The following is a 27,976-nucleotide window of genomic DNA, read 5'->3' as shown; positions in this document are numbered from 1 at the left end:
AGAAGAAAATTGTGTGCAATAATATGACAGCGAAACCATTTCTCAAGTTTATTCCCCCGTGGATTAGTCTCTGTGTTCTTCCTCTGTCTTCTTTAAACTCCTTTTTCTTTAGAAACAGCCAAGTGTTGTAGTGGTAGCAAAGACGGGACTCTAATGTCAGCAAATTTGTTGAGAAAAACCACAAAGAGAAACTGTTTCTTTGCAGTGAACCTCAAAGATTATACCTCCCATTCTTCAGGTTTATGGAGGGACTTGGCTGCAGGTTTCCCCTGGAAAGAAACAACAAGGGTTTGGAATTCCAGTCGGAAAACTTAGGTCTTCCTGATTTCTGGAGCAACACAGGGGCAGAATCCCAGTGAGCACTCGCATTGTTGTGAGACAGGAGATCCTTGGATAGGAACCCTCTTATTGATTCTCAGGGGTTTAAGTGCCTGGCTTCATGTGTTGGCATGTTATAACTTATCTTATTGTCCTTTATTTTATTTAGTATAAAATAATAGTAAACAGGAGCAGGAGAAACAAGGTCTGGTTCCCATATGATTAAAAAAACAAAACCAAACGGTCTTGGGTTGGGTTAGGAAGTTCTCTGAACTATGACAGATGACCTCAAAACCGGCTGAAAAACCCAAGAATGAAAAATGGCATGCTGCAATTTCCAGGAGGATGCTGGAGAGATGGGCTTCAGACACATTTCATTTTGCATTGTTATTAATGGCTTGGAAAGAGTCTGTAAACCTATTGTGGCAATTATATCTTCAGATGAGGGTAAATAGGATGGTGTTAGAGACACTAGTGAGGAAGAGACATAGTACAGAGCAACCTAGAGAGATTAGAAATATGGACAGGAAATGAACAAATGAGATCAGCCTGGGAAAGTAGAAACATGCATCTGGAGAAATACATAATTTGAAAAACAGAGAGGTACATAAAGGAAGGGTCATACTTGGAAAGCAACAATGGTAAATGGGCTTTTGAGCGGATATCAATTTTGGATATGTTTGAGACATGATGGAAAAGTAATATGAAGGCCTGGTGTTCAGATAGCCTTTTGGAGAGCATTTTTTTCAAACAAGGGCATTTCTATTATCTCAGTTGATTATCAGCCCAGAGGTTGGAAGCAAATAATTTATTCTCCATTAAAGAGATGAGGAGAGGTTAAGTGAGTTGCTTAAAGTCAAACAATTCGTTCATAAAATAGACTTGGTTAAAACGTGGATCTCTTGACTCCTTATTTTTTTTCTCTTTTCACGGCAACACCTTGTCATGACGTCTTGGATCTCAGAATAGTAACTGTTTCTGGCTCAGGATTGACCCATCTCTTTCTGATATTGTGACCAATTTTTTTTTTTTTTTTTTTTTGCGGTACGCGGGCCTCTCACTGTTGTGGCCTCTCCCATTGCGGAGCACAGGCTCCGGACGCGCAGGCTCAGCGGCCATGGCTCACGGGCCCAGCCGCTCCGCGGCATGTGGGATCCTCCCGGACCGGGGCACGAACCGGTGTCCCCTGCATCGGCAGGCGGACTCTCACCCACTGCGCCACCAGGGAAGCCCTGTGCCCAATTTTATTTCATCTGAGACTGAGCTTAGTGCAACTGAAGCTCTGAACAGGGGATAAACCCCACCCTGCCCCACAGTCCTGTATTTCCAGGATGAAGTGAGGCAGTAGGTAATGGATGGTGGATCTCTGGATTAGGAGTCAGAACCCTACAATAATGGTGTTACTAAATTCAGGGGTCCGGGTGGGCAAACCATATGCCTTCTCTAGTCTTGTGTGTTTTACCTGTAGGACTGAGTGGGTAGATTGCTTATGGTCTCATGAAATTGATCTCTTTGAAGATCTGAAAAAAGAATGAAGCTAGTGCAAATAGACAATCAAAGACAGAGACCAAGAAGCCCGAGAGGTGGTGGGAGGAGAGGGAGAGATCTCGACGACGCAGATGCGTGTGACATCCGGACTGTGAACACTTATTAGCATATGGCAAGCAGGCAAATTTACGTTTTCAAGGATGGCCATTGCAAAACTTATCTCAGGCTCTTCTCTTGTGCTGTTGTTAGTTCCTATCTTAAAGGTGACTCGTCATTTTTTTCTTTTCCTTGGTAATGAAGTATGAGTTTTGGTGCACCCTCATCTACCCCTTTTGCGTGGACTGCAAGTAGGAATCACTAGATGTCTTTTGAGTTCTGCCGAGCTCATTATGGCCTCTGCATCCACACGGGTAGGCTCCTTGCAGCCATGTGTATGTCATGATTCCCCCATTCCGTCTCCATAGGTGATTAGATTGTAGGGTAACACCTGGCTCAAGCAGAGCCAGTTCCTTCCAGTTGGGAATTAGAACCAAGAGATACTCCTTTTATTCTCTCAGTGTGATTAGAACAAAGAAATATGGAGTAAGTGAATGTTTAGAGAAAGGATGTAGCTAATGTTAACAGTGAATGTCCGTGAGACCTTAGAGGGGAAAAGAGATGGTGGCTGACAGATCCTGATTCCAGCCTGGCTGGATACCTACAGTTGAATCTTTTTAATGCAGTCCCCTCCACCCCCATTTTAAAAAATTGTTTTATTGAGATGAACTTTTTAACAAGATGTTTTCACTGAGTCAGCTGAATTGATACCGTGTTAACATGCAAATGAGCCCATCCTAAACTTTTTCCACTTCAGCCAACCCATTAGTCCTTCAGGATTCTGCTCCAAGGTGGGTTTACGTTTGGTATGAGGTTGTTTGTGTATGTATGTGTGTGTGTATGCATGCGTGCATGTATGTATATATGTACGTTGGTATGTATTCATCCAAGGCCATCATTTAACACACATCTCATAAGTGCCTTTATCTATGTGCTAGGGCACTGTGCTGGCACTGGGATACAGTAATGAATAAACAGAGCCATACCCTCAAGGAGCCCGAGGAAGATGGCCAGCAAAACAGATAATCATAACATACGCTGTAAGCGTGGTGCTGGAAGTTGGCAGAGACTCAGGGAAGCACCAGGGGTCACTGGATGGGTGTCAGGGAAAGCTTTCTGGAGAAGGTAGTGCCTGAGTTGAGTCATAAAGGATTGTTTGGAGATTCCCAAGTTAAGAAGGGGGGATGATCATTTCAGCAGAAGGTATGACATGGGCAAGCACTTGGAGGCAACAACATGATGTGAAAGAAATGCCTGGTTCCTAGGGTTATTGGAACATAAAGTACAGTAAGGAGTTAAGAGAGATGAAGCCACAGAGGTGAGGAGAGGCCTAGTATGGGAAGTTTTGTTCATCATATTAAGAATCTTAGACTTTAACTTGAGAGGACTGGGGAATGATTGGAGACTCCCATACAGATAAATGACATTTAAGATGAGAGCAGAATGATAAGAAGGACCCAAACTGGTTGAGGTTGATCCAAGGGGAAGCAGACAGTACAAAAGCACCAAGGACTAAGGCTCAGGTTTCTGGTTAAAGACCAGGTGAAACGAGGTATCAACCCACTGAGGTGCAAAGCGTTGGAGAAAGTACAGAAGGTTCTGGAACCTATCTGAGACATGTTGAGTGTTCCGGTTTCCCTAGGAATCAGATCATAAGACAAGATTAACATGCCTAAGGTTTTCTATGGGATGCTCTTGAGATCAACACCAGTGGATGGGAAGGAAGGGGAAGGGGAAAAGGAAGCAGAATTGAATAGAAGGAAAGTGTAGCTTCAACAGAAATCACAGCTTGGCCCCTACCAGGAGGTCTGGAGAGAGGGCGAACCTTCAGGTCTGACCCGAGTCATTTGTATCATTGGATGTGCGCCACCCCCCAAGGCAATGTCATCTGGGGCAAAGTGGACCTCCTTAGCTGAAGCAACATGCAAAGGTGGCTGACAGATGAGAGCCTCTGCTGGTGGCACTTACGTAGCTGGGATCATAAGCCCTTTCCTCCCGAAGGGGGATCTGGGTGGTGCACCACAGAGCCCACCACAGTGGGGTAGAGGTGCCTGTGGCTTCAGGTGGAGACACCCCTTGTGTTACTGGGTGTATGAGCTTGACACCGAGAGAGTAGGTCTGGCTAGGCATGAGGGCTGGGAGGTGGTGTCGCATCAGTGATGAGAATGCTTGATCTTTTCGGGCACATGCACGCTTTGGAGAATCTGAAGAAAACTAGAGACTCGCCCTCCCCAGGAAAAAATGTGCCAAAATACATACCTACGGAATTTGCTCGGCTTTCTTTGGACTGGGTGCGCTCAATAACACTCTGTGCCCTGGGCCACATCATGCAGTATTTTAATTAGTCAGGTCAATCCATCCAGTTTCTTGAAGCATTCACAGAATATCAGGTACTGTCCGTTATTTCACCTAATCCTCATACCATGTAAGTTAACCATGTTAGCCCATTTTACAGAGGAGGAAACTGAGTTTAAATGAACTTGTCCAGGGGCACCATTGTTAGCAGGCACCACATGGCTTAGAATTGCTATCTGTGTGACTAGCAGAGTTGGATTCCATTTCTGAGCTCCATAGTGGGCTCTCTGTGTGGCCACTTGGGCATTATCAGGGTAACAGTGGATTCTTGCCAAGTGGGGAGGAAAGCCAGTGGCCCCAGGGATCAGTCAGCAAGGTTTATGGACACCATCCTCCAGCAGCCATCAGGGTGCAGAGACCTGCGTTGCTAGGGAAGGAGAATCTACTGCTGGCGTCAGGCAGACGGCTCCAGGGTGCAGGGGAGGGGGGCGCAGGCCAGGCTCCCAGGGTGATGTTAGCTTGAGGGGGGCCCAGTGGTCATAGGAGTTTTGGCAGGGGAGGAGGACCAGCCAGTCCCTCACTCTGTCCCTGGTGGGCAGGTGGCTGCCTCAGATATTTTTCTCTTGTATGGATGTTGTCATGGAAAATAGCCTATCTTATGTTCTCAGGTTCATGGGCTAGTTACTTTCTATTTTACTTGACAAAAAATGTCATATGAGTGTCATTCATACTTTCCTTACTTCTAAGAGCCTTTACCATCTTTTTTTTTTTTTTTTTTTTGCGGTACGCGGGCCTCTCACTGTTGTGACCTCTCCCTTTGCGGAGCACAGGCTCCGGACGCGCAGGCTCAGCGGCCATGGCTCACGGGCCCAGCCGCTCCGCGGCATGTGGGATCCTCCCGGACCGGGGCACAAACCCGCGTCCCCTGCATCGGCAGGCGGACTCTCAATCACTGCGCCACCAGGATACCATCTTTTTATACTAGTTAATGAGAAGTCAGTTAGCAAGACCATAGTAAATCTGTCATCACAAAGTGAATAAGTCAAATCAGCCTTGTGTGGCAAACATAGTTTCTACCTTTATCTGAGTAGGATCTCTTACAACAAACTTTGTGATAAAGTAGTTTCCCATGAGAACCTTTCATAGTCCCAAGGTTTTAAGTGAGGAGACCTTGCATTAAAACATTACAGAAGCTTTAGGGCTTTAGAGAGAAACTCAACTTTATGCTGACAAAGTAGAGACTAAATACAGATTCGCCTTAAATTGTTTAGTAAATGTGTAAATATTCAGTAACCGTGTCCCTTAAAGCTACCCCTACAAGGGATTTCCAGGGCTCCTGCTTAGAAAAAAGAGAGTGGCCCCAATCTTAACTTTAATTTTAATTCAAGCTGAGTCAGAGATACGTGGCTGTTTATAATAATTGTTTTCCACAGTGGCATTAGCTTACAGCAGAACCATTATTCTACTAACCAGCATCTTGTTATATATTACTTTCTCTCTCGCTATAGAGAATACCCAGGAAATGTATAAACTAGGCAGGTGTCAATAACAAAATGTGTTCATCTCTCTTGTCAGCAATACTTTGGGGTTTTTGGAGGTCATTGGAAATTATTTGTGGCTATGAAGTCATGAAAACAGGACTTGGTTACTTTTAAAAATATGTATTAATTATACATACCTTTTTGGAAGATGCTCAGTATATTGTACTGTAAATTCAGACAGTCCTTATCAGCTTTGGTATGATTACAGCAGGGAAGCAAGAGTAGAATTTGACTGGGGTCTAGGTTGGTCAGGGCTTCTCCATTTTTTACCCACTCACTGTCACAGGGACTCCAAAACCTGTTCTTTTAATCACTCTATGCCATAAAGATACACACCAGCAACTCCTTTTAAATGAATCAGCTCATCTGTTTGTTTTATCAGACCTGTGCTTTCATGTTCGAAAGAACATGTATGTGTCAGCATATCCACTCAGCTCTTCTACTGACCCATTTTACAGATGAGGCAAGCTTAGAAGTTTTTCAGGCTAATTCCAAAGTCAGCTAATTTGAAATGAATTTAGAAAACCTACGTTTTTCTCTATTTCAGTCTCTGGTTCCTGCCTCTTATGTTCACTGTCTCCAATAAAAAAATGAGTATCTGGACCTTCAAAAGTGACCAAGCACTCTGCCTGGGGCCAGGTCAGCATTTGTCTTGAGGTCAGAAATCCAGGGTTTCACTTGGGATTCAGTGCACACAGGTGACCCGTCCAACTAAGAAGCGCTTATCTGTTGACACACCAGTGATGTGTGGGAGGAGCCTGTTTTCCACTCCACTGTTCCTTTGGGAATTTGCTCAGAAAAACCTGTGACTAGACCCTCAGGCATATGTCTCTGCCATTCCTATTTGTCTGAAAAGATAGGGAGCCAGAGGCTGATGAGGCCCTATGGCCCTGGAGCCTTTGCTACAGCTGAGTACAGGAAACTGGAGGGGAAAAAAAAAAAGACATGCAGCCAAAGTCCCTTCCTGGAGGCGGATGGGAAACCTGGGAAGTATAAACTGGGGTTGCAGCCTTGCACTTGGGGGTTGGCTTGCTATTTTGAGCCTCCATCCAAGAGTGAGTCTCACATCCCTCATCTGGGGGTGAGCTGTTGTGCTGGGCCCGGAGAGATCGGAATCCAATCACATGTGTTTCCATTCAGCCCAAAGGTGAAACTGATTGCATGTGACCATAGATCCAGCGGCTCCAGCCCATGCTGTCAAACAGGCTTTTAGCAGAGGGTTGGGCAGTTCCAGGATTCAATCTTGTGGTTTAGGGCCCAATGCGGGTGGAGTGAGGGTGGGCTGGGGAGGAGGTTGCTCCCCAGAGATAACTCACTGCTGTCTCAGTTCTGAACAGGCACCAACGTCTGCTTAGGGAAAGAGCAGCCCTCACCTTTGAGACACAGAGTTCCTATTCCATAATGCCTAAATAACTCAGTCTCCAATGGTCGGATATCAGAAATTCAGGTGACTCTAAGCCAGGCAGGTGGCATAAAAACATGGAAGCCAACCCTACGTGAAGGAAGAGGAAGTAGCAGACATTATAGCTAATTGGGGAATACATGTTTGTTCCAAGGGGCAGCCAGTGTTCAGCTGTAGCTGACGGGTGACACTGTGTATCTACGAGCCCAGAATTGCCAAGTTTTCCAATTTTTAAAGAAATCTAAATTTGAATATGAAATCTACACATTTAAAAATATTGGCTAAATTGGGCTTCCCTGGTGGCGCAGTGGTTGAGAGTCCGCCTGCCAGTGCAGGGGACACGGGTTCGTGCCCCGGTCCGGGAAGATCCCACATGTCGCGGAGCGGCTGGGCCCGTGAGCCATGGCCGCTGAGCCTGCGTGTCCGGAGCCTGTGCTCCGCAACGGGAGAGGCCACAACAGTGAGAGGCCCGCGTACCGCAAAAAAAGAAAAAAAAAAAACATTGGCTAAATAAAAGGTGTCACTCCACGTAAATATTCATTTAATACCAGCCTCACTGTTGCAGGTTGGGTTTCCTGGGAAGCAAAATTCTGAGAAGAATAAGATGCAGGAAGCGTATTAGGGAGTGTGCTTAGGCTCAACATCTGTGGAAGGGAAGGGAAGGGAAGCATCGGGCAGAGAGGGAAGCTGAGCTGTGATGTGGTCTTAACAAAGCCTTCAGTTGACCTTATAGGTCTGACACTGGGATAATCCATTAGAGTTGTTGCCCTTTTGTACCTGGGAGGCCAGGCCTTTATATGCTCACATTAGCAATTACTGGGTCAGGCTGCCCTTGCGGGAGTGGGTACCTTAGACAAGGGCAGTTTCCAGGAAGGGGCTGAGAGCACCTGAGGGGCTGAGTCCTTCAGCTCTGAACTGGGGGCTGGGTGGAGATTCTCGTGTCTATGCAGACGCCTCCTTGCTCTGCTCAGATTGACCTCCTTGTGTAATTTCTGGGAGCAAAAACTCCAGGATCTGTGTGTGCCTCTTCTCTTGGGGGTCTCAGGGCCTCTTTACCACAGCTGTTCTTAGGGCCACGGTAGTACTCATGAATGTCCTCTCCTAACCATTCTAGATTCCCTTCACTCTCAGCGAGCTCCTCTGCTGGTCCAGGTGGTGTACTTGGTGTTGGAACATGGACCTGCGTCTCTGAGGGGTAAGAGACCCCGGTCACCATGTCCATCTCAGGTTACAGCTGGTGTACTTGTTCATTTACCATCAAGCTCAGGCAGGGCTGTACCTGAAAGAACCCCTGTGGATCCTAAGAGTGTCCGACATACCCCTCCCTGCCCCCACTGTGCAGTAGCAGCCCTATCTCCTCCTTCTCTTCACGGTCCTACCCAGAAGGATGCCAACTCTCCTTCTTGCCTGTTTAGTCCCTGAGCACAAAGAGCCCAAGGTGCCCTATAACAGCTGTCATTTGTAGTTCAGCAGAGTTCTTGCTGTGCCCCCTGGTAGAAGTACTTGCCCTTTGGGGAAAAGACACTAAACAACCCAGAGTTGCAGGGATGGGAAACACGTATTTCCCAGTTGGGTCCCTGGCAGTGAAGGTAAAAGGGGTCGCTCCTGCTTCTTCCCCTTGTTTCTGGGATCCATGTGTTCTCCCTTTGGAAACACAGCACCCTGTAAAGGGCACAGATTCACAACGCACAGTGCGTCCTGGAGGGTGGTGCCTTATCCTTGCAGGGAGTCGTCTCTGGAATGGTGCTTCGGTTGTGCCTTCGGTAGGCCATTCCTCCTCGCTCAGGTTGGCAGGTTCAGGGTGACGTGGTATTTGATATAGTGGATCCCGCGGTCACGTGGCCTTTCTTGCATCTCATTGGCTGTTAAACAAGCCCCTTGGTCTGGTGTGTGCTGCTGTGTGGATCCCATGCCAGTGCCTCAGACACTCCGTAAGCCCTCACATAGGGTTGACTGAGGCCACAGCAACAGAAGATGCAAATCCACATCTAGAACATGTGTTTGTTTCTGTAAAAGTGAATCACTGTGCTTTCCAGCGTGAAAGGGGTCTGAGGTCGTCTACACAAGGGGCTGTGTGTGTCTTTGAGGCATGGTGCCACCTTGGGGAGGAAGTGTTGCTCTGTGTTGCTGGCAGGATGGATGTCTGACAGCACCAGTAGCTGGATCAGCGCTGGTGACTGGGTCTTGGTTCCCTGCATGGCCTCTAGCCCTGTCACCATGTCTTGTCTACACCATCCATGGGCTCATTGAACCAGCCCTGGGGTGACTGATGATGGAGGGTGGCTGATGTCAGCCGACCGAGTCATTTTGTCTGCCGCATCGTTTAGTGCCTCTTCCGTGATGGGTGCTCTCTGGAGGGCATTAAAATACAATACATATATCTTCACTCTTTATGCCCACTCCCCTGGTCTACCGCATGCTGCTAGCTAACGCCACCTTTTCCTCGATCTTTCATCCTTCCTCTTACCTCCTAGGAATACTTCAACTCTCTGTATAATCTTGAGCCACTTCTCTTCCTCAACATTATGTATAATCTTGAGTCACTGTTCTTTCCCAAGTGGATGACTAGCTGTACTGTCTGAAACTGGACATTTGGGAAGAGAGCTCTTCACTATTGCCTTTCAGCACCACCCCTGGGTGGGACTGTCCAGTGGCCATGGTCTGTTTTCAGTGTGATCTAGATGCTGAGCCAGCGCATCTAGAAGTCAGGCTCAGGTGTTTTCCTCCTCCACCAGCTGATCCTCAGGGCCATAGGCGTGTGCTAGCAGGAAGGTACCGGAGCAGCAGCAGTGGATGACATGGGAGACGGGGCCACGCCCTTCTCAGGATCAATTGCTGCTGGGCCAACTTGGTCTTGTGACTTGGTGGGTCTGATAGAACCCAGCTCATAATGGACATTTCTGGCCACTTCATGACCCTGGTCAAGCCCTCCGTCTCTACCAGGGCCCAATAGCACTCAAGGACCTATTTTTCAAATAGTGCATAATTTTCTTACTCCAGAGCCCTAAGAGTGTAGATTGTGATACTTCTGTTGGGACTGCATAACCTTCACGTGGTGGCTTTTCCCACCACAAGTACCTCCAGTGCTGTAGAGTTTATTGGGTCTTATGGCTGAAGTGGCAGGGCTGTTTGCACTTGCATCCTGGATCTGCTGCAGAGCCCTTTCCTGCCCCAGGCGCGGCTCAGAATGGACAGCCTTTGATGTAAATGTGCTGTAAAAGTATTTCCAGGACTAAGTTGTCTTTAAAACCTGAAGAGGCCTCCCAGGCTTTGTGCGGAGGAGGCCAGGCGCCTGCAGAATCATTCTCTACTGAGGAAATGAATGAAAACGTCCATCCAGGAAGAAGTAGGATTGCATACCTTGCTCATGCTGATATAATTTTGATTTTGGAATAAGCCCATGGGAGTACTTTCCTGTGGCTATCGTATTTTTTTTTCTTTTTTTGGCTTATGTGTTTCAAGGGTAGGATTGTTTGTCAGGTTATTTCTGTGTATTTAATATGTAAACATCTAATAATAGCAGGTGAATCACCACTTTGATTTTCATTCTGTGACACTGGAAGTACACGACTAGGATTTCCTTTGTTTGAAATGTAGGTAAAATTAATGGATCCAAATGACTTAATGGGAAGTTCTGAGATGAAATGTTTATTCACACTAGAATAGCCTATATATTTCACAAAAGCCTGGTATATGTCTTTTGCCCCTTCAAAACTCTTCCGTATTTGTTTTGGGACTATGTTTTTCTTCATCCTTCAAATCAGGACCAGGGGAAACGTTTACCCATATCAACAGAGCAAAGTATAAATTTGTTTTTAAAAAGTAGAAAGTGTTTTTAATAGTCAAAACTGTGTGAATTACTAAGCACTTATTTTAGATATTTTTGAGGTTAAAAGGAAGACAGAATATTCTTGACTTTCCCCTCTGTTCAATTAAGTTTCCCCCATTGATTCTACTCTATTCCAAGCTTTATAAAAGAGGCGGAGACTACCAAGATAAATAAGACATAGTCCTGGACACAAACGAGTTCAGCAAATAATAATCAGAACATTAAAGATAATGGTAGGAATAGCTGCCGTCTAATTAACTTTGTGCTAAGAGCTTTACATGAATAATCTTATTTAATCTTCAATATGTTCACTGTCCTTTACCCCCATATACACTTGTGCCCTCCCTTCCCTCTTAACCAGCTTAGATCCCACGGTTTATCCTCAATTCCCTTGAGTTTCTTTCTCCCTTCTCAGCACTCATCTAGCAAAACCCTTGTGAAAGTCCACACGCTGCCTACTCCATGCCTGCATGTATACAGCTGTACATGACTGGAGGCGTAGCCACACCATGCTTACGCGTCTCTCTTTAAATTTATGGCCGCTCCCTGAGGGGAGTCCTTAGTGCTGCCAGGGAATCACACAGTATTTCCCTAGCCCCTTGAATCTCCTAAAAACTGATTTTATACCAGCTCCTTTCCCCTCTTAACGTTCAGTACCTTCTCTCCCAGACTGTCTTAGCTGATGGCAGAGAAAACAGACGCAGTCATAAGAGAGCTGCCATAAACTCCCACCATGAACTTGACCTAGCTGCCTGTCTCTGTGCTGTATACTCTTCCCCTTAGTTACTCGAGGAGGAACAGTCCTTGCTCCTGGCTAAGGGGAAGCCCTCCATTTGAACACTAGATGTCACCTGTGTTGTCTATTCAAGAACCCCGACAGCAGTTGTTCCATTTCTCTCCTGCATCGTGAAGTTTCCTCTTCTTTCTGAATCAGCCCCGTTGGCATAAGCCGTGCTATTTCCCTCATATTAGATTCTACTTTCTCTGCTAGTTACTGCTCCGTATCCTTGTCCCCGTTTACAAAAAAAAACCCTTGAAAGAGTTGCCTGTATTCGGTGTTTCCAGTTTCCACTTTGATTTTCTTTTGGAAACGCTCCAATCAGATTTCAGCTCCACAACTTCATTAAGACTGCTCTGGCACACATACCCACACGGTAGGTATGCAGTAAATCTGACCAGAATAACTTAATACTTGCTTACACATATACAAAACTACCCCACTGTGAGGTGGGTATGAAGATACTCATTTTCTAGGTGCTCTGGTCAAGGTCCTTGGTGATTTCACGCACTGATGAACTCTCATTTCCCATCGTCCTTGACCTTTCAACAGCATGTGAACACTTTCTCTTTTTTGAAATAATTTTATTTCTTGACCTTCACAATACTGTACTCTCATGGTGTCCCCACTGTCTCACTGACCACTGTCTCTGATGCTTTTTCTGGTTCTTCCTTTATCCTCAGGATGCTCTTACTTATCTCAGAGCTCTACCTCCACTCCCATCCTTGGTCAGCTCATCCAGCATTGTTCCTTTATATGATAGCTAGAGATTGACTGCTCCCAAATTTGTATCTCTGGCCCAGCTGTTCCCTTAGATTTCTAATCTCGAATATCTACCTGCTTGCTCAACATTTCACTTGGATGTTTAATAGGAAGGTCCACAAGCATATTCCTGACTTTCCCCCCATCCCATTTCTCCCACAATTTTCCCTATCTCACCTTCATCTTTGGAGTTGCTCAGGCCGACACATTTAGTGTAATCTTTGATTCCTCTTTTTCTCATACCCCAGTCAAATCCATCAGCAAATATTGCTGGCTTAACCTTGAATCATGTCCAATATCTGACCATTTCGCACTGCTTCCACGGTTACGATTTGGTTCAAGCAACCGCCATCTCACCAGACCTTCTGTGATCCCTGATACGGAAAATTCCAGCCCATCCTCAAGACGCTGGAATGACTTTCATTTCCCCATCCCTGCTGTATTTATCCCCAATGCACTTGCCGCCATTTTAAACGCTATATACTTTTGAAAACACTATATAACTTTTTACTCTTGATTTATGCCTTCTCTAGAATGGAAGCTTCAAGAGGGCAGGGATTTTGTCAATTTTATTCAAATATTTGTATCCCTAGTGCCTATAATAGGTACTCAATAAATATTAGTTGAATGAATTAATAAATCATCACAAAAACACTGTATGGTAGGTAATAAGATGCTCATTTTAGAGGTGAGGTAACCAAGGCTCAGAAGCTTGAAATAATCTGCTGAAGGTCATAGAAACAGGAGCTGGATGAATTGGAATGTGGCAGAGGTCCCTCTATTCCCAAGTCCAGATCCTTAAACAGTATACCATCCTGGATTCTAGTCCATAGTTTTCCTTCTGAACTCAATATCATTTTTTTCATTTTTAATTAGTTTATTTAATTAATTTATTTTTGGCTATGTTGGGTCTTTGCTGCTGCAGGCAGGCTTTCTCTAGTTGTGGTGAGCAGGGGCTACTCTTCGTTGCAGTGTGCGGGCTTCTCATTGCGGTGGCTTCTCTTGTTCTCTTCTTGAGCACGGGCTCTAGGCACACAGGCTTCAGTAGTTGTGGCACACAGGCTCAATTCTTGTGGCTCACTGGCTCTAGAGCACAGGCTCAGTAGTTGTGGCGCCTGGGCTTAGTTGTTCTGCGGCATGTGGGATCTTCGCGGACCAGGGATCAAACCCATGTCCCCTGCATTGGCAGATGGGTTCTTAACCACTGCACCACCAGGGAAGTTCCTTCATTTTTTTTTAAAAGGAAGTTCTTTAAATGAACACAAGGCCTTTGATCTTCTCTTACACTTTGATGGCAGGTCCTTTCGAGCCACAACTCTCTAATCACTGCTCAGGTACCAAATCTATTCTACAGAGTCATTCTTTGGCCCATGTATTGCCTTGGAATTTTGTGACTGTATCCTATTAGCAAAGTGATCCCTCACCATTTTGAATTTACTTGCTCTGAAATCTAGAATCAGGAAACTCTAAGAAGGCTTACAGAAGCATAAATATTCTTAAATCTAGATTCTTACCACATGCCCTTCAATTACAGGAAAGTTCTTATTCCATCTCTTTCTTCAGACACAGTTTGAAACATTCTTACATTCACTCACCTAATAATAATTGAGCAGTTTCTATGGGCAAGGCCCTATTTCACACACTCAGGACTCAGCAGTGAATAAAAGAGACACATTCCCTGCCCTCAGAGAGTTTACATTCTAGGGATGAGAAAGAAGATAATACTTAATAATAAATTAATATATTATGTGGTGAAAAAGTACTATGAAGGTAAATAAAGCATAGAAGGGGGCTAACAGGTGACAGATGGTATTCTCTTGAATAAGGGTATAAAATAAACTCCCTGAGATCCAGGATATTATTATTATTATTGACATCTGTAGCACAGGGTAAATACTGTGTGAGTATTGTGAGAATGAATGAATAACAGTGAAGAAGAGAGCCCAGTTAGGAGGTTACTGCAGTAGTCCAGGTGATAGCTGCTGGTGGCTAGACACAGAGAGAAGCTCTGTAGATGGAGAGAAGAGATCACAGTGTGTATATATGTAAAAGACAGAACCAATAGTATTTCCTGACAGATGGGATGTGGAGTGCAAACTGGATTGGACTGAAGGAGAGAAGTCAAGGTTTGGATGATGCCAAACCTTTGGTCTGAGCAACTAGAATAAAGTAGCCTTGACTGAGGTATGGGAAGTCTATGGATGTGGTAGGTTTGGTGGCCAAAATTAAATTTCTTTGGGACCATAAAGTCGCTCAGTGTCTCCCTCTCCCTCTCTCATAGTTTCCTGAGATATCTAAAGCCAAGTACTGCTGTGTATCCAAGGAAAACCATTCAGAGTCATTCTACTGTGGAAAACACCCATGCTGGTTCCACTCCTCACTCTCTTGGCCAGACACAGAGGCATCCCGTGTTGATCACGGCCTTTCTTCTTATTCCTTGAATAAGAAAGGCACCGCCAAGGAAGGCTTTTTTTCTTCAAACTCATCTTAGACACTTGATTTTGATTTAAGAAAGAGAAAGATGATTGAAGGGGATGAAAGAGGGAGAAAATAGTGTTTGTTGTACATTTCTGCTGATGGCAACAGCTTGAACCGATTAGCTGGTTATTATGCATTCCTGTGCATGGCTTTTCACAGCAGTCTGATCCAGAGAAACACATCACAAGTCCTATTCTGCATGGCTTCTTGCATGCAAGCCTGACCTCAAAGAGATTAACCAAGTCTTGTAATTTGAAACAACAGACACACACAAAATCATCAAGTGATCAAAAATATGGTATAAATCTATTTAGTAGAGAGTGTTCTGGATTATAATGACAGTAACAGAAGAGATAATTAGGATGCAAAGAAAGGAAACAAAAACCCAACAAACCCATGAAATTAAAAAAAGGAAGGCAGTGGTATTTCTTTAGGATTGTAAATGTCCCCTACATATTTTTTGCTTTTCCTAAGAACTTGCAAGGTCCCTTCAAATAAAATTGGAGCAGTTAAAACTATGGGAAAGATTCAGAGAGACCTCTGCAGGGTTGCATAGTATGTAGTTAATTCTCTTTTTACTCTGTTCTAAATATAATCCTGCTCATTTGCATGCCAATCCCCAGAATGCTTTGTAATTTCACAACTCTTGGCTAGTGGTCTCAGCACTTAAGCTTTAAGAACAAAGCAAAATGTTTAGGGCGTGCCTTTCGCTTCAGTCCCCCCCCCCCCCCCCCGCCCCGCCCCGGGCTTTGCAAAACAGTACAGGGAGGTGACCTTTGCTTTGCATTCATCCTCCAAGAGTATCACAGAAATAAAGTGGAGAATGCTGTGGACTTCTCCTGTGAAGACTGCATTCAGTCTAGTTACCCATGAATAACCAGCCGCTGGATTAACTCACTTGAGAAGGAGTGTTTCAGGGGGGCTTAGTCTGCCGTTTGATTATGTGACCAGGCTGGTTCATTTCAGGTTTATGGAAAGCCCAAGCTGGAGTATTCTGTACCCTCTTTCTGTGGATGCTTTTATAGCTTCTCTATTGCAAAGGAAGCCTTCAAGTTAATGAGGAGATATCCCGAAGTGTGGTCGGTGGCCTGCCTTGGAGAAATGTGAATTAAAGATCTCTGACACAGACCTAGTCATGCTCCGTGATATCTACAGAATTTCTATTTAGGGAGCATTAGGATCCACAGTGGGGTGTGGTGGTCGTGGGAGACTTGTCTTGCGAGGGCTTTATAATTTTTGCATAGCAAGCCATTTTTGTTGTTGCTGTTATCCAAGTGGTATATTTGGGATTATTTTTTTCAGGAGAGCTGAGAAAGCTCCCTCATCCGACCATCCCTCAGCCCCGAGCCACAGTGGCTCCTCCAAACATGCCCCCCTTGGCCTTCTATTTGAAGCGGGTAGCAAAAGGATAAGATATTCCAGCACCGAAAGGTCATGTTTTTGCTCCTCACAGCACATTGATCTCTGTTTATCAGCCCTGCCTAAAGTAAACTCGGCATTGTGAACAGCGCACACCGGATCGCTCACAAAACCCACCGCTGCGCAGTAATGTGCCAGGGCGTTTGGCTTCTCACTACAGGTGTTTTCTACTCTTTACTCACGGAGCAGCGTTAATGCTTTTCCTTCGGTTCTGAGAGCCAGACAGTGGAGTTCCTTTAAAACATTATTTTGAGAATTATTTTTACAATACAGAGAACGGCTGATGGTAGCTGACACGGTGCCCCCTCGCAGCCGTCCGAGAGTGAGGGGTTGCTTCGCATTTTCTGATGCCTATTTTCATGGTCTCGGGATAGCAGCGGCCGGCCAGGCTGCACAAAGTCAGCCCAGTTCTCGGCTTTCTAAGGGGTCGCGGCGGCTGTTTGCACCCAGCGACCAGCAGAGGCGGCGCTCGGCCTCCGCGATAACAAAGGCAGCTGCCGTCGCATCCAGCCCGCGCGGTGGCGAAGGAGAGCGGGTTCCGGGAGGGAAGTCCAGAGCCGTCTCCTTTCTGAAACCAGGGTGGGGAAGGTGGGGAATCGGACCACGGGCAAGTCGGAGGCGTGGGCGCTTTCCCGGGCTGCGGCGGGGCCAGGAGGGCTACGCTGGTGCCTCTCTGCCGCCGACACCAGGGACTGCAGCATCCCCGCCCCGAACAGTCCCTCGCGCCCCCTGGTGGCGGTGGAGCAGGCTGGCTCCGCTGCACTCGCAAGTCACCAGAAAAAAAAAGGAAGAAAAAGTGGGTGAGGCAGATGCAAGGAGGAAAATCAATAGGGATAAGAGAGAAGAGGGAGGAGTCGCGGATCAGCCATTCTTGTCTTACGGGGTCCCAGCTGGCACCGCAAAAGAAAGGAAAAAAAAAAAAAAAAAAAAGCCCGGGCGTGAACGCGAGTGGAGGAGGGTGTGTGTGGGGGGGTCGGGGGTGAAAGGGGGACCGGGGAGATTTACTATTGTCTCTGGCAGCCGCCGCGGGAGCCGGGGAGGGGGGCGGAGGCGAGAGGAGGAGGCGGCGGCCGCGGCCAGCGCACCATTCGCTCCACCTGATCTTGGGGCGCTGTGCGCTGAGGAAGGCGCGGGCGAGCAGGAGTAGAAGAAGGAGGCAGGGAGGCAGCTGCTGCAGCCACCGCCGCCACCATGTCCTACCAAGGCAAAAAGAACATCCCGCGGATCACGGTGAGTCGGACGCCCGGACTCCGCCGTGGCTCGCTCGCTCCTGGCCGGCTGCACCGCGGATGGGGGCGGCTTGGATCCCGCCGGCTTCCCTGGGCTGGTACCCGGGGAGGGACGGGGGCCCGGGGCCGGGGCGGGGGGGTGGTGTGTGGAGAGCGGTGGTCAGTACGGCCGGCGCGGCGGGGCGCCACCCAGACGGAGCGACCCTGGGATTTGGGGAAAACCAAACAAAGAGGAAACCCAAACAGTGGCGTGGAGAACTTTGGATTATTTATCTTCCTTCCCCACCACCCGGTAGTTTCCAAATAACACAGGGGTCTCGGCCCTCCCTGGACCTCCGCGCCGCCTGGGTCGTCAGTGTGTGCTGCCCCAGGCGAGGTATGTTTTTTGTAGAAGGTTCCTTTTGGCGGGGCGGGGTATGGAGAGATGACACCTTTCCCCAGGGGTACTTGGTAGCCCGACCGCGCCCCTCTCTGAGCTCCAGCCCCGTGGCTCCCCGCCCCCACCCCCCTACCCTACCACCCCGCGACGGTGATGGGATGCCTGGACATCCGTCTTCACCTTGGCCACTCCTTGCTTGTATTCACCCCAGTTCATATTTCGGTGCATCATACTCGGACTCGACAGCTAACGTGGCTGTAGTGAGAATGACCAACTTTTTTTTGCCCTTGATGCCTTTACATTTTTCCTGTCATTTCTCCCCCTCATCCCAAGAAAAGGCTGAGTTTTTAGAGCAGATTTTAGTTTGCGGTGGCAGCGCACGCTGTGTGCATGCCGTGTCCAACTGCCATTGTGTGCAAAGCCGAGCCTCCCGCGGCCGGCGGGTGTCAGATGCGCTGGGCGAGCGTCTAGGGCGGGGTGGAGAGGAGATGTGCCATAATCAGGTACAGAAGCCTCATCTTCGCTGGCGTCCAGCAAGCAGCTCTCGCGGCAGAATACCGCTCCCTGCTGCGGGATTCCTCCAGGTTGCACTGAAATGACGCCTCGAATGGAAGGGACATACGACAGGCTGGAATGGGCATTTTCAAAAAGGGGGCAAGACAAAAACAACAGAACACCCACTGTCATTTGTTAGTTGAGCACGAAGCAGTGCGGTTGTGCTTTGTCTGTAGTGAATGGGGTGTGTGTGTGTGTGTGTGTGTGTGTGTGTAGTGGGGGAATGGGTGGCTACTCCATCTTTGCAAGACGAACAAAGGAAGTGATCAGCTGGCCCCTGGGAGGCTCTGCAGCTGCCCTAGGGCACTGCTGTACCTGCTACTGTAGTTCATTTGCCGGGATCCACTAGGTTTTGCTGTGGGCATGAGTGTCTTTGCACTTGCTGGGTTAGGCTTGGAGCAACCTGACTGCAGTGCAGGACCTTCCCCTCTGCAGGCAGGAGGAAGCTGTTCTTGCCTCTAGTGCACTTTATTGTCAAGTGGTTTATTTCTATGACAGTACCCTACCTTTTTCATGCACCTGAGCTTCACCGGACACAAGCGTGCCCCACCCCTACCTGCTGTCCACTTGCTCCTAGGGAAGCAACACTCCCCAGGGGGATAGAGTTGGGATGGGTAGGGATCCTTTTGCCAGGTAGAGGCGTTGGGTTTAAGCCCATCCTCCTTGACCACTGCCTGATATCACTGACTTCACATTATTGTAAAAGCATAGTGAGTCTTTTATAATACACAGTATTTTCTCAGTGCCAGTTGTCTTTGCAAAGAGCTGTGGATGGTATTATTTTTTTTAAAAGCTGATTGAGACAAAAGCTTAATTTTTATACTTATTTCTCTAACTCAGGAGAGATGAGCCTCAGCTCTCATGCTATGATGTGTGGAAGTTATGTTGCATACATACCACTTGCTTTATATCCAGTGTGCATTTGCCAGTTCTCCTGTTTGGGATAAGCAGAGAACAGATTATATTTTTCTTCCCAGTCTGAAGACTGCAATGGTTCTTCTTATGGATTCAGCTTATGCTGTGGCATTGAGAGCCATGCCCATTCTTCTAGGTATCACTTAAGCCACCTTTAAGGAAAGATACAGAAATTTAGCCCATATGATAACAGCCTTAGAAGCCCCTGTAAGTGTGGCTGGGCCCTAGTCCCAGGGCCAGGTTTGCAGGGGGCTCCCTTTTGTTCCCACTTGAATGGTCTTCCCTGGGGTGCATCCTTCATTTTCAGTGCTGCTTCCATCCTTTCTCTGCGTGTGGGGCGTGGTGCTGCATAGCAGCCTCTGCCTTGAAGCTGAGGCTGTGCCTTCGGCAGCTGTGATGGGAATGGACGGTGGCTGTGAATTTCTTCCAGCCGGCCTGACTTGCATTCATTGTTGAGAGGGGTATGGGCTGGGGAGAGGCAGAGGGACATGGCAGGATGGGAGTGTGGGTCCTTGGGGGCAAGGAATCCATTTGTTGATTTTTCTCATGCTTTGTTTTTGTATTTCCTTGAACAAGAATTCTATTTTAGAACAGAACAGTGTTTTAATTTTTGTACATTTGCAGGTCCATAGATGATTACGGTTATCTGCATACTACCAGGGGTGAGATACCCTTCCTAGGTATAGCTAAAAACATAAAAATACGGACACAGGTCTATCTATACAGAAAATATGATTAAAGATCTAAATAGAACATATGTCTCCTGCTGTCAATTCTAGTCCGTTTTTTAAAATGGTAAGATTATGGAATTTGAGATAAGTTTCCTATCCTCTCTCTATTCCGGTCTGTGAACTGCCCCACCCAGTAGCTGGAATGTCACTGTAATCTGGGGACCGATGGGGGCAGTCTTTCTTGCTGAGTACCTTTGCCTCACAGGCACAATTTGGGGGACACAGTAAGGTTTTGTTTGCTTATCTTCTGCTTTTCCTTCTACCTCTTTTTGCTGCCCTCCTGAGAGCAAAGCCTTCCTACTACCCTGTGTTTATTGGTTTCTCTGTCGCTGGTAGAATTGGCTGGGGCTTTCCCTGGGAGTAGCTCAGGCCTCAGATCTTATTGTTCTCAGGTCACCTACCTGAGTAATCTGCATGTCCTTACCCCAACACTAGCCCTTGCTTCTAAATGGCAGAGACAGCAGTTTGGGTGGCCCAGCCAATCAGAGCAGGGACCTGGTATTGTCATCCACCTCTGTCTCCTCTCACACAGTGCATGGCACATAGATGCCTAGTGATGATTGGTTAAATCAATAAATGAATTAAAAATGGTTCCTACTAAGAACAGCTCACACCTACTGAGTGTTTATTTTGTGTCAAGTATTGTGCCTTATGTGCATTGTTTCATTTAATCCCTCAAATCAACACTGTCTGAGAGGTACTAGAGTTATCTCTATTGTATAGATTCTTTGCTTCTGCCCGGGGTCATAGATATAATAAGTGTTCGAGGCAGGACTCAAGCCTCCACACCTGATGGAAGTTAAAGTGCATGTCCCTCACCACCGCACTGGTCTTGGTGGCTCTGCCCATACCATCACTATTATGTGGTGTTAGTAGGGCAAATGGTTTAGATCCTATAACGTGGTCTCTCTTACTTTTTACATTGAATAAATGTAAACTTGGGGGATGGTAGCTGACCATCTCAATTCTGCAGGTAGAAAGTTTGGCAAGTCATTATATTCTTCTGAGATAAGCTACAACTTGAAGCTGACTGCAAGAGTGGGTGGAGATCTAACACTTAGGCTCCAGTGCTTTACATGTATTCTCTTAGCAGGGTCTCTGCAAAAGCCCATTTTACAGTTCAGGAAATTGAGACCTAGATCGATGAAGTCAGTTATCCAGAGTTGCACACTGAGGATTTGAGGCAAAGCTGGAAATCCAACACAAGTCTTGTCTGACTTCACAGCCTCAGCTGCTTCCCAGAGGTACCTGCAGTGGAAAATTTGAAAGCTGTGGATAAAGAGCTCCAGAATTCCCCCTAGGAGACAAATCACCGAGAACTGGCTTTTGGCAAATACCAGTTGGAGTTCTGTAAATACTATCTTGCAGCTCATGCATTTCTGCCACACTGAAAGTTGGGGTGTATGTGTGTGATGTTTAGGATTGCTGGAAGACACCATCCTCTGTCCAGAACATGACCTGGAGAGTTTGGTCTTAGGGTATGTAGTCAGGGCGCTGTGATCTCATTTGAAGGGTGTGATTGTGAGCATTGTGGGTGCCATGGGAATTTTTCACTTGGGAGGAGAAGTAAAGGAGCTATGTGAACTGGAGGAAAAACCCAGATCTCTGAACTGGGGGCCTTGAACTAGACTAGAACCTGGGGAAGGGACAGTGCAACTCCTTCCCTGGACCTGTGCCTTCCTTTTGCTTCAGTAGGTGTCACTTTGGATCGGGAGCAGATATTAGGAGATGGAGGTTCAGAGTTTGGGAGACCAAAAGAAGAGGTGTCACCCAAAGCCAGCTTGATCTGTGTAAGGCATCTTGGAAGGGAAATTCCAGAGAAAAGACAGAGGAAAAATATCAAAGACTTAGGAATGGGAAGCATCTTAGATATCTGATCGTAGAAACCTCAGCTCAAGCCCTGCCTGGGGTGTGTGTTTGTTACTTTATTTTTTGAACAGGTCTGTGGTGATTCGCAGCCAGGTTATTCCTCTTGCTCAAACACTAGCAAAATGCCTCAGGTGGATAAAGAGAGCTCTGACTATTAGTAGCTGTGACGGAGCCAGCTGGGCACTTGGGGGAATTCTGGAGGAATAGATTTCCTGAGAGGATTCAAGTCTGTGTAGTAGAACTGTCAGTTTATAAATAAAAATCCTCCCTCATTATCTCACCGGGATGTTGAAAGGCTCAGATGAAGGAGCGACTGTGGACCGTGGTCTCTGAACCCCGAACGTATGCAAGCTAGGAAACTGATTTATTTATAAAATCTTAACTACTTTGGAATGTGGAAATTAATAAAGGAGGACTTGACAAAGGTCTGAAGTAGGAAGAGGCTACTTAGGGGTCAATGTTTTAATACAAGTTTTCTAACCCAAACAAAAATTAACACAGTGTTATATAAAAACTCTGTTTTTTCCTGCTTAGTTATTTTACAGTGTTTCTCAGAATTATGCTTGTTTTTAATTTCTGACACGCTAACGAGGCCATTAGACTACCTTTGGACTTGGATACAGAGACTCTCCCTTAACCTAAAGAAAGGGCATTTTCCTTATTCAGTTGAACTATATTGCTTTTGGTCCAAATCAGCTTCTAGCCTAGACTGACCGCAGATTATGGATACCCTTTCTAGCAGTTTCTTCACAACTCACTGTTGAATGGCTTTTTCTCTGTCCTTTCTCCTTAGTTAGGGAGAAAAAAATGATTTGGAAAAGAACCAAGAAACTCTTCATATCCTAGAGGGCCCTCTCTTCTTTACCCATTGACATATTTCATAGAACTGTTTATGTCTGCTTATTATATTTGAAAAATCACAAAATGTTTACAACAGTTGGAATGCCTCCCTAGGAGGTAAATGTACCTCTCTTTGATTAAATCACTGCTTCTAATCCTAAAGGGACTGGAAATGTAAATATGCCATCACCTCCTGGAATGGATGCTAATCGGAGGACCGGACTGCGCCCTGGCCACACCCTCCTCAAATCAATGCTCTTCTTTACCTTTTCTCCTATTTTCTGTAGCCGGAGGGAAACAAATGAGAAGGACCCTGGACAACCCAGAGAGATAGACTCCTCTGTTTTCAGACCCTTCTACTGTGAAATCTCCCTTTCATCAAATTCAATATGTATCTATTTCAATATATGAAATAGACCAAAAAAATAATTTGGTGGAATAGGGTGAGCCCCTCAACTTGGCCTCTTCTTTGGCCCTAGTCTGTATGTGGAGTCTAGTATAAAAATGACTTCTCTGGGGGAACATTTCTTCTGTTAACTAGATTACAGGGGACTCAGCGCTTGGAGTAAGGATAGTGGAGCTGTTATTTATCACTACCATTTATCGAGAGCCTTAGCGCAAACCACATGGGTCATCTCATTTGACTCATGACAGCTCCTATAGCTATAATGGTTAACCATCATTCTGTGTTCTGGATAGAGGCTCAGAGAGATTAAGTAACTTGACAAAAGTCACACAGCTGCAAAAGTAAGATCCTGGCATTGATTCCTCCAGAGATGAGTTGGTTTCATAGGTAGGAAAGCAGCAATTCCATACTCACAGGTGACTGTCCCCACCCCCTTGCCGTCAGCTAGCCAGACCTGTTAGCTCAAAAAAGGGGGCCAGTGTTCACAGGGTGGAAGGGGTGGGAATGGTCAGGTCAAACCTTATCACATCACCACTGGAACGACTGAGCCCATGTCCTTCTAATAGTGGGTCGTGCATTGCTCTGCCAGCTGTCTGAGTTAGCGTCTGGCTCTTTTCCCCAGGAGCATGTGTGTGTTCAGGGTGGAAATGCAGATGCTGTTTTCCTGCCTTGCATAAGTGCAGATCTGGGCCCAAGGCCCCTTCTCACTCTCTGTCCCTGTCCTCTTCCCAGACATAGAACGAGCCAGGCTCTCTGTTCTCCTTCAGCCAGGCCGAGGAACAGAGGACACACCCAGCACTCTAAGCCAGATGGGGGAGCTCTGCTCGGGAATGGTCCAGGAACGAACGGGAACATCTGGAACTAAAGGGCACAATTCTCTTGGCTAAGTTAGTCCTTTTTCTATGGACGGGCTGGACAGTGAGCTATGAAGGATAAAATGAGATTTTATTTTTTAAGAGAGGGGTTCCTCTGACAGGTAGAGCAGAGGGGCCCTCTTGTTTGATGACACAGGGAAAGGAAGAGCGCCCTGGGTGGAGTGTTGGCACATTGCGGTTCAGGCCTGCCCTTGCCTCTAATTTATGTGTGACTCTGGGCAAACCCCTTATTATCCCTCTCAGATTCTGCATCAGTCAAATGTGGGCATTGAACTAGATAATCCGCGAGTCCCTGCCAGTGCAAATGACCCTGTGAGCCTTTATTTTGTCTTCTATTTTCTCCTGAGATCATGGTCAGCCCTCTGTACTATGTTCCAAACTTGCAGAGAGGAGTTCTGATCCCTCCCCATAAGGGAAGAGAGAGCAGTGAGGAAATGGATGAGGGCAGTAGTTGTTGGCTTAAGCTCAGTGGGACCAGCCAACATCTGTGTTGGATATAAGGGTCTTCGGTTGTTTTTTACCCTGAAAATCCTAGCCTCTTTCTCATTCAGAGAGTAGACTTGGTTAATAGGCTCTGTGCAAGAGAGCAATGGAATAATGATGTTTGATAGGTTTTTTCCTTAGCAGAGCTTTAGTATTAAATGAGTATTATTAAAATAATACCACGATTCATTCGCTGGAACGTACAGTGTCTCTTCTGGATAAGGCTACCATTGATAATGGCACAAAGGCAGCAGTTGCCCCAAATCTAGACTGGTCAAACAAACAAGCAAACCAACAGGGAACAGCTCCGAGTCTATAGATGCTCCGCGAGCTCTTTTCACTTGCTTTTGCCAGTATTTGAAATGCGGTGGCTCCCGTGCAATGGAAATAACTTCCCCCCAAAGGCCAAATGACGCCACGGATGCTCCGTGAGGTAGGGAGGCATTTTTGTTTTGCTGCCACTGAATCTCCGGCACGTAGCCTTTGGCTGGCACATAGTAAGCCCTCTGTAAACATTTGTTGAATGAATGGGTACATTTATTTAACATTTACCTTGCAGGAATAATTGCAAGCGAGAAAATGATCAGATGATCAGAACGTGTATACGTTTGGCTTCTACGTCATCCTGCCTTTCACTGACAACTTTCTAGAATATTCACTTTTAAGAGATAAGGCTTGGCTCTGAGAAACCAGCATGGGATCCCTGGGCGAAGAGAAACATGACAGCGCTTTAGCAGACCAGTCAGAGTTAACTGTAGTCCAGGACCTGACTGGGGCAGATGTGCCAGGGAGTCTGTCCATCGTTTGTACTTCTTCCTTCTCAGGCCTCCACTCCTCTCCTTCTTCCAAATTCTGCATCTGGCCTCATTTTCAGCCTCTTTCAGGGGCCTCCCTGGGTACTTCTTACTTGCAAACAGATTCATCGTTTCTCTTACTGCCAATGATTTAAAAGAGTTAATGGAGACCTTTATGTCCTCTTTCAAATAGAGAAAACTACATGACTGAACCAGGATCTAACAGAGATCTTAACTGATCTTCTGGGCTTTCTGCCTTTACCCAGAAACCACAAGTCATTCCAGTTGTTACCAGCCAGTAGATAGCCTAGTACGCATTTGCACAGCGAACTCCACCTTTCAGAAGGCTTGGCTAAGGCTTGGCTAAGTAGTTCCTTCTCATTTCTCAAGTAGTGTTGGCCATTTTAGAATGGAATGTTTTTGTGCTTGTGTGTGTGTTTTCCCAGAGATTTCCGGTCCCTCATCCTATTGCGTCTGTCAGCTTTCTCTGGGCTTGCAGCTATTCCTGTTATTAGCTTTTATTCTAAAATTCATTTTTGGTTTGAGGGATGGGGACAGTTAAAGCACATTTTACCAAGCTCATTTCTGTCTGTAAACTGTACAGTCGATGGTCTCAATACTCTAAGTGTAATAATACTCACTAGATCTTTTTAAGGGGAGCATCTATAAGGGAAGACAAAGGGGAGAATTAAATATATTCATGGAGCTTAAAAGATTGCATTTAAAGTACTATGTGTATTAAAATGTGTCTTATATAATTAATCATGTATAATAATACCTTTTTTCTATTTTTGATTGAATATTTTATTGACCGCCGTCTCTTTGCCTAGCAATGTGATGCTTGTCGCAGAAGCATCTAAAATAATGATAAGAATTAACATGTATTTATCATTTATTAAGTACTTTTTTCCCCTTATCTCATGCAATCCTGAAAACCACTCAGTTAGGTAGTTGGCTTTCCAACTAGGTCTTCCCATTTTATTGATGAGGAAACTTCGAGAGATCAGGAAATTGGCCTACGATCACACAAGCCTTTCAGTGGTGGAACCAAACTTCATACTGACTCAGAACCACATTCTTAACCCCATTCTACGGTGCTACCTTAATTTCTACCTTCTTTTATCTTCTTGCACCTCTGGGGTCATGAGACATTGGTCCAAATTGGAGTTCGCTTAAGTCCAGGGTTAAGTCCTCCTCCACACCTATTTCCAGTGGGGCATGAGGGTCAGGTTATGGCAGATGGGAAGCACAGCCTATGGGTGCCCTGGTCTGCATGGGGTTGGACTCGGGAGCCCTGCCTGGTTCAGGAAGCTCTCCTGCTTTCCCCTCGGAGCAGCCTTGCTTCCAGGAACGCCAGGAGCAGCTCCACACTGTTGTACTTTCAGAGCCAACTTGCCAGGGAGGTGCCTACCATGCCCAGCACCCAAGGCTATTTGAGTTGAATTAGCAAAAAATACCAGCAAGGGCTTCTTCTTCAGGTGGATTTGAATGCCACTTTCTCATCCTATATCCCACGCTGGCCTCCCCAGCTTTTTGAATAAATCCTAAGCAAGATTCCGCTGAGGTTTTGACTTGATGGGGCTTTGTAAAACTCATGGAATCAGAAGCTCCTTAAAGAATTTTTCAGTCTAGTCTCCCCTTACCCCTTACAGATGAGGAAACTGAAACCCAAGTCCCAATTTGAGACTGACTGAATTAGGGCTTTTTCAACTGTCTGGTTTACTGTAGGATACTGAAATTTACAAAGTGAGTAGGAATTTTTTTCCAATTACAAAAAAAAAAAAAACAACCCAAAACCAAAAAAAACCCACGATGGTTGTAGAAATATTTACCAAAAAAAAAAAAAAAAAAAAATGAGGACAATAAAAATAGGCTACAGTGAAATCATTCAGTGATAGTCATTGTAAAGTTTGAGTATACCCATCTAAAATTTTTGGGCTTCACTGGTGGCCCAGTGGTTGAGAGTCCGCCTGCCGATGCACGGGACGTGGGTTCGTGCCCCGGTCCGGGAAGATCCCACATGCCGCGGAGCGGCTGGGCCTGTGAGCCGTGGCCGCTGAGCCTGCGCGTCCGGAGCCTGTGCTCCGCACTGGGAGAGGCCACAACAGTGAGAGGCTCGCGTACCGCAAAAAACACAAACAACAAAAATAATTAAAAAATAAAATAAAATTTTTTCTTCCTACGATATATGCTGTTTATTAAAATAGTATGGCATATTGTTCATGCTATTTTATGTCCCGCTTTTCATTCCATAATATATTATGACATCTTTCCATGTTTTAAATATTCTTTCATAGCATAATTTTATTCTTTTTTTAAATTGAAGTATAGTTGATTTACAATGTTGTGTTAATTTTTGCTGTACAGCAAAGTGGTTCAGTTATATATATATATATATATATATTCTTTTCCATTATGGTTTATCACAGGATATCAAATATAGATCCCTGTGCTATACAATAGGACCTTTTTGTTTATACATCCTACATATAAT

At 46.0% G+C, this 27,976-nt stretch overlaps 1 protein-coding gene across 3 annotated transcripts in view; it reads left to right on the top strand.

Annotated features, from left to right (window-relative positions):
- DPYSL3 (dihydropyrimidinase like 3) overlaps positions 1–27,976 on the top strand; it is a 114,666-nt gene that overhangs the window by 30,612 nt on the left and 56,078 nt on the right. The window contains exon 1 of one of the 3 annotated variants that reach the window (XM_073802670.1): positions 17,453–17,636. The exons of the other annotated variants lie outside the window; for them this stretch is intronic. Within the exon in view, the coding sequence (XP_073658771.1) occupies positions 17,598–17,636 (39 nt within the window). The 5' untranslated portion in view covers positions 17,453–17,597. Of the gene's footprint in view, positions 1–17,452; positions 17,637–27,976 lie in introns of those variants that run through there. 3 annotated transcript variants of the gene reach the window in all.

The sequence above is a fragment of the Tursiops truncatus genome, chromosome 3 (assembly GCF_011762595.2).
Source record: "Tursiops truncatus isolate mTurTru1 chromosome 3, mTurTru1.mat.Y, whole genome shotgun sequence".
In the NCBI taxonomy this organism is placed as follows: domain Eukaryota; kingdom Metazoa; phylum Chordata; class Mammalia; order Artiodactyla; family Delphinidae; genus Tursiops; species Tursiops truncatus.
The sequence above is the reverse complement of the archived record's forward strand: the minus strand, read 5'-3'. Positions and strand labels throughout refer to the sequence as shown.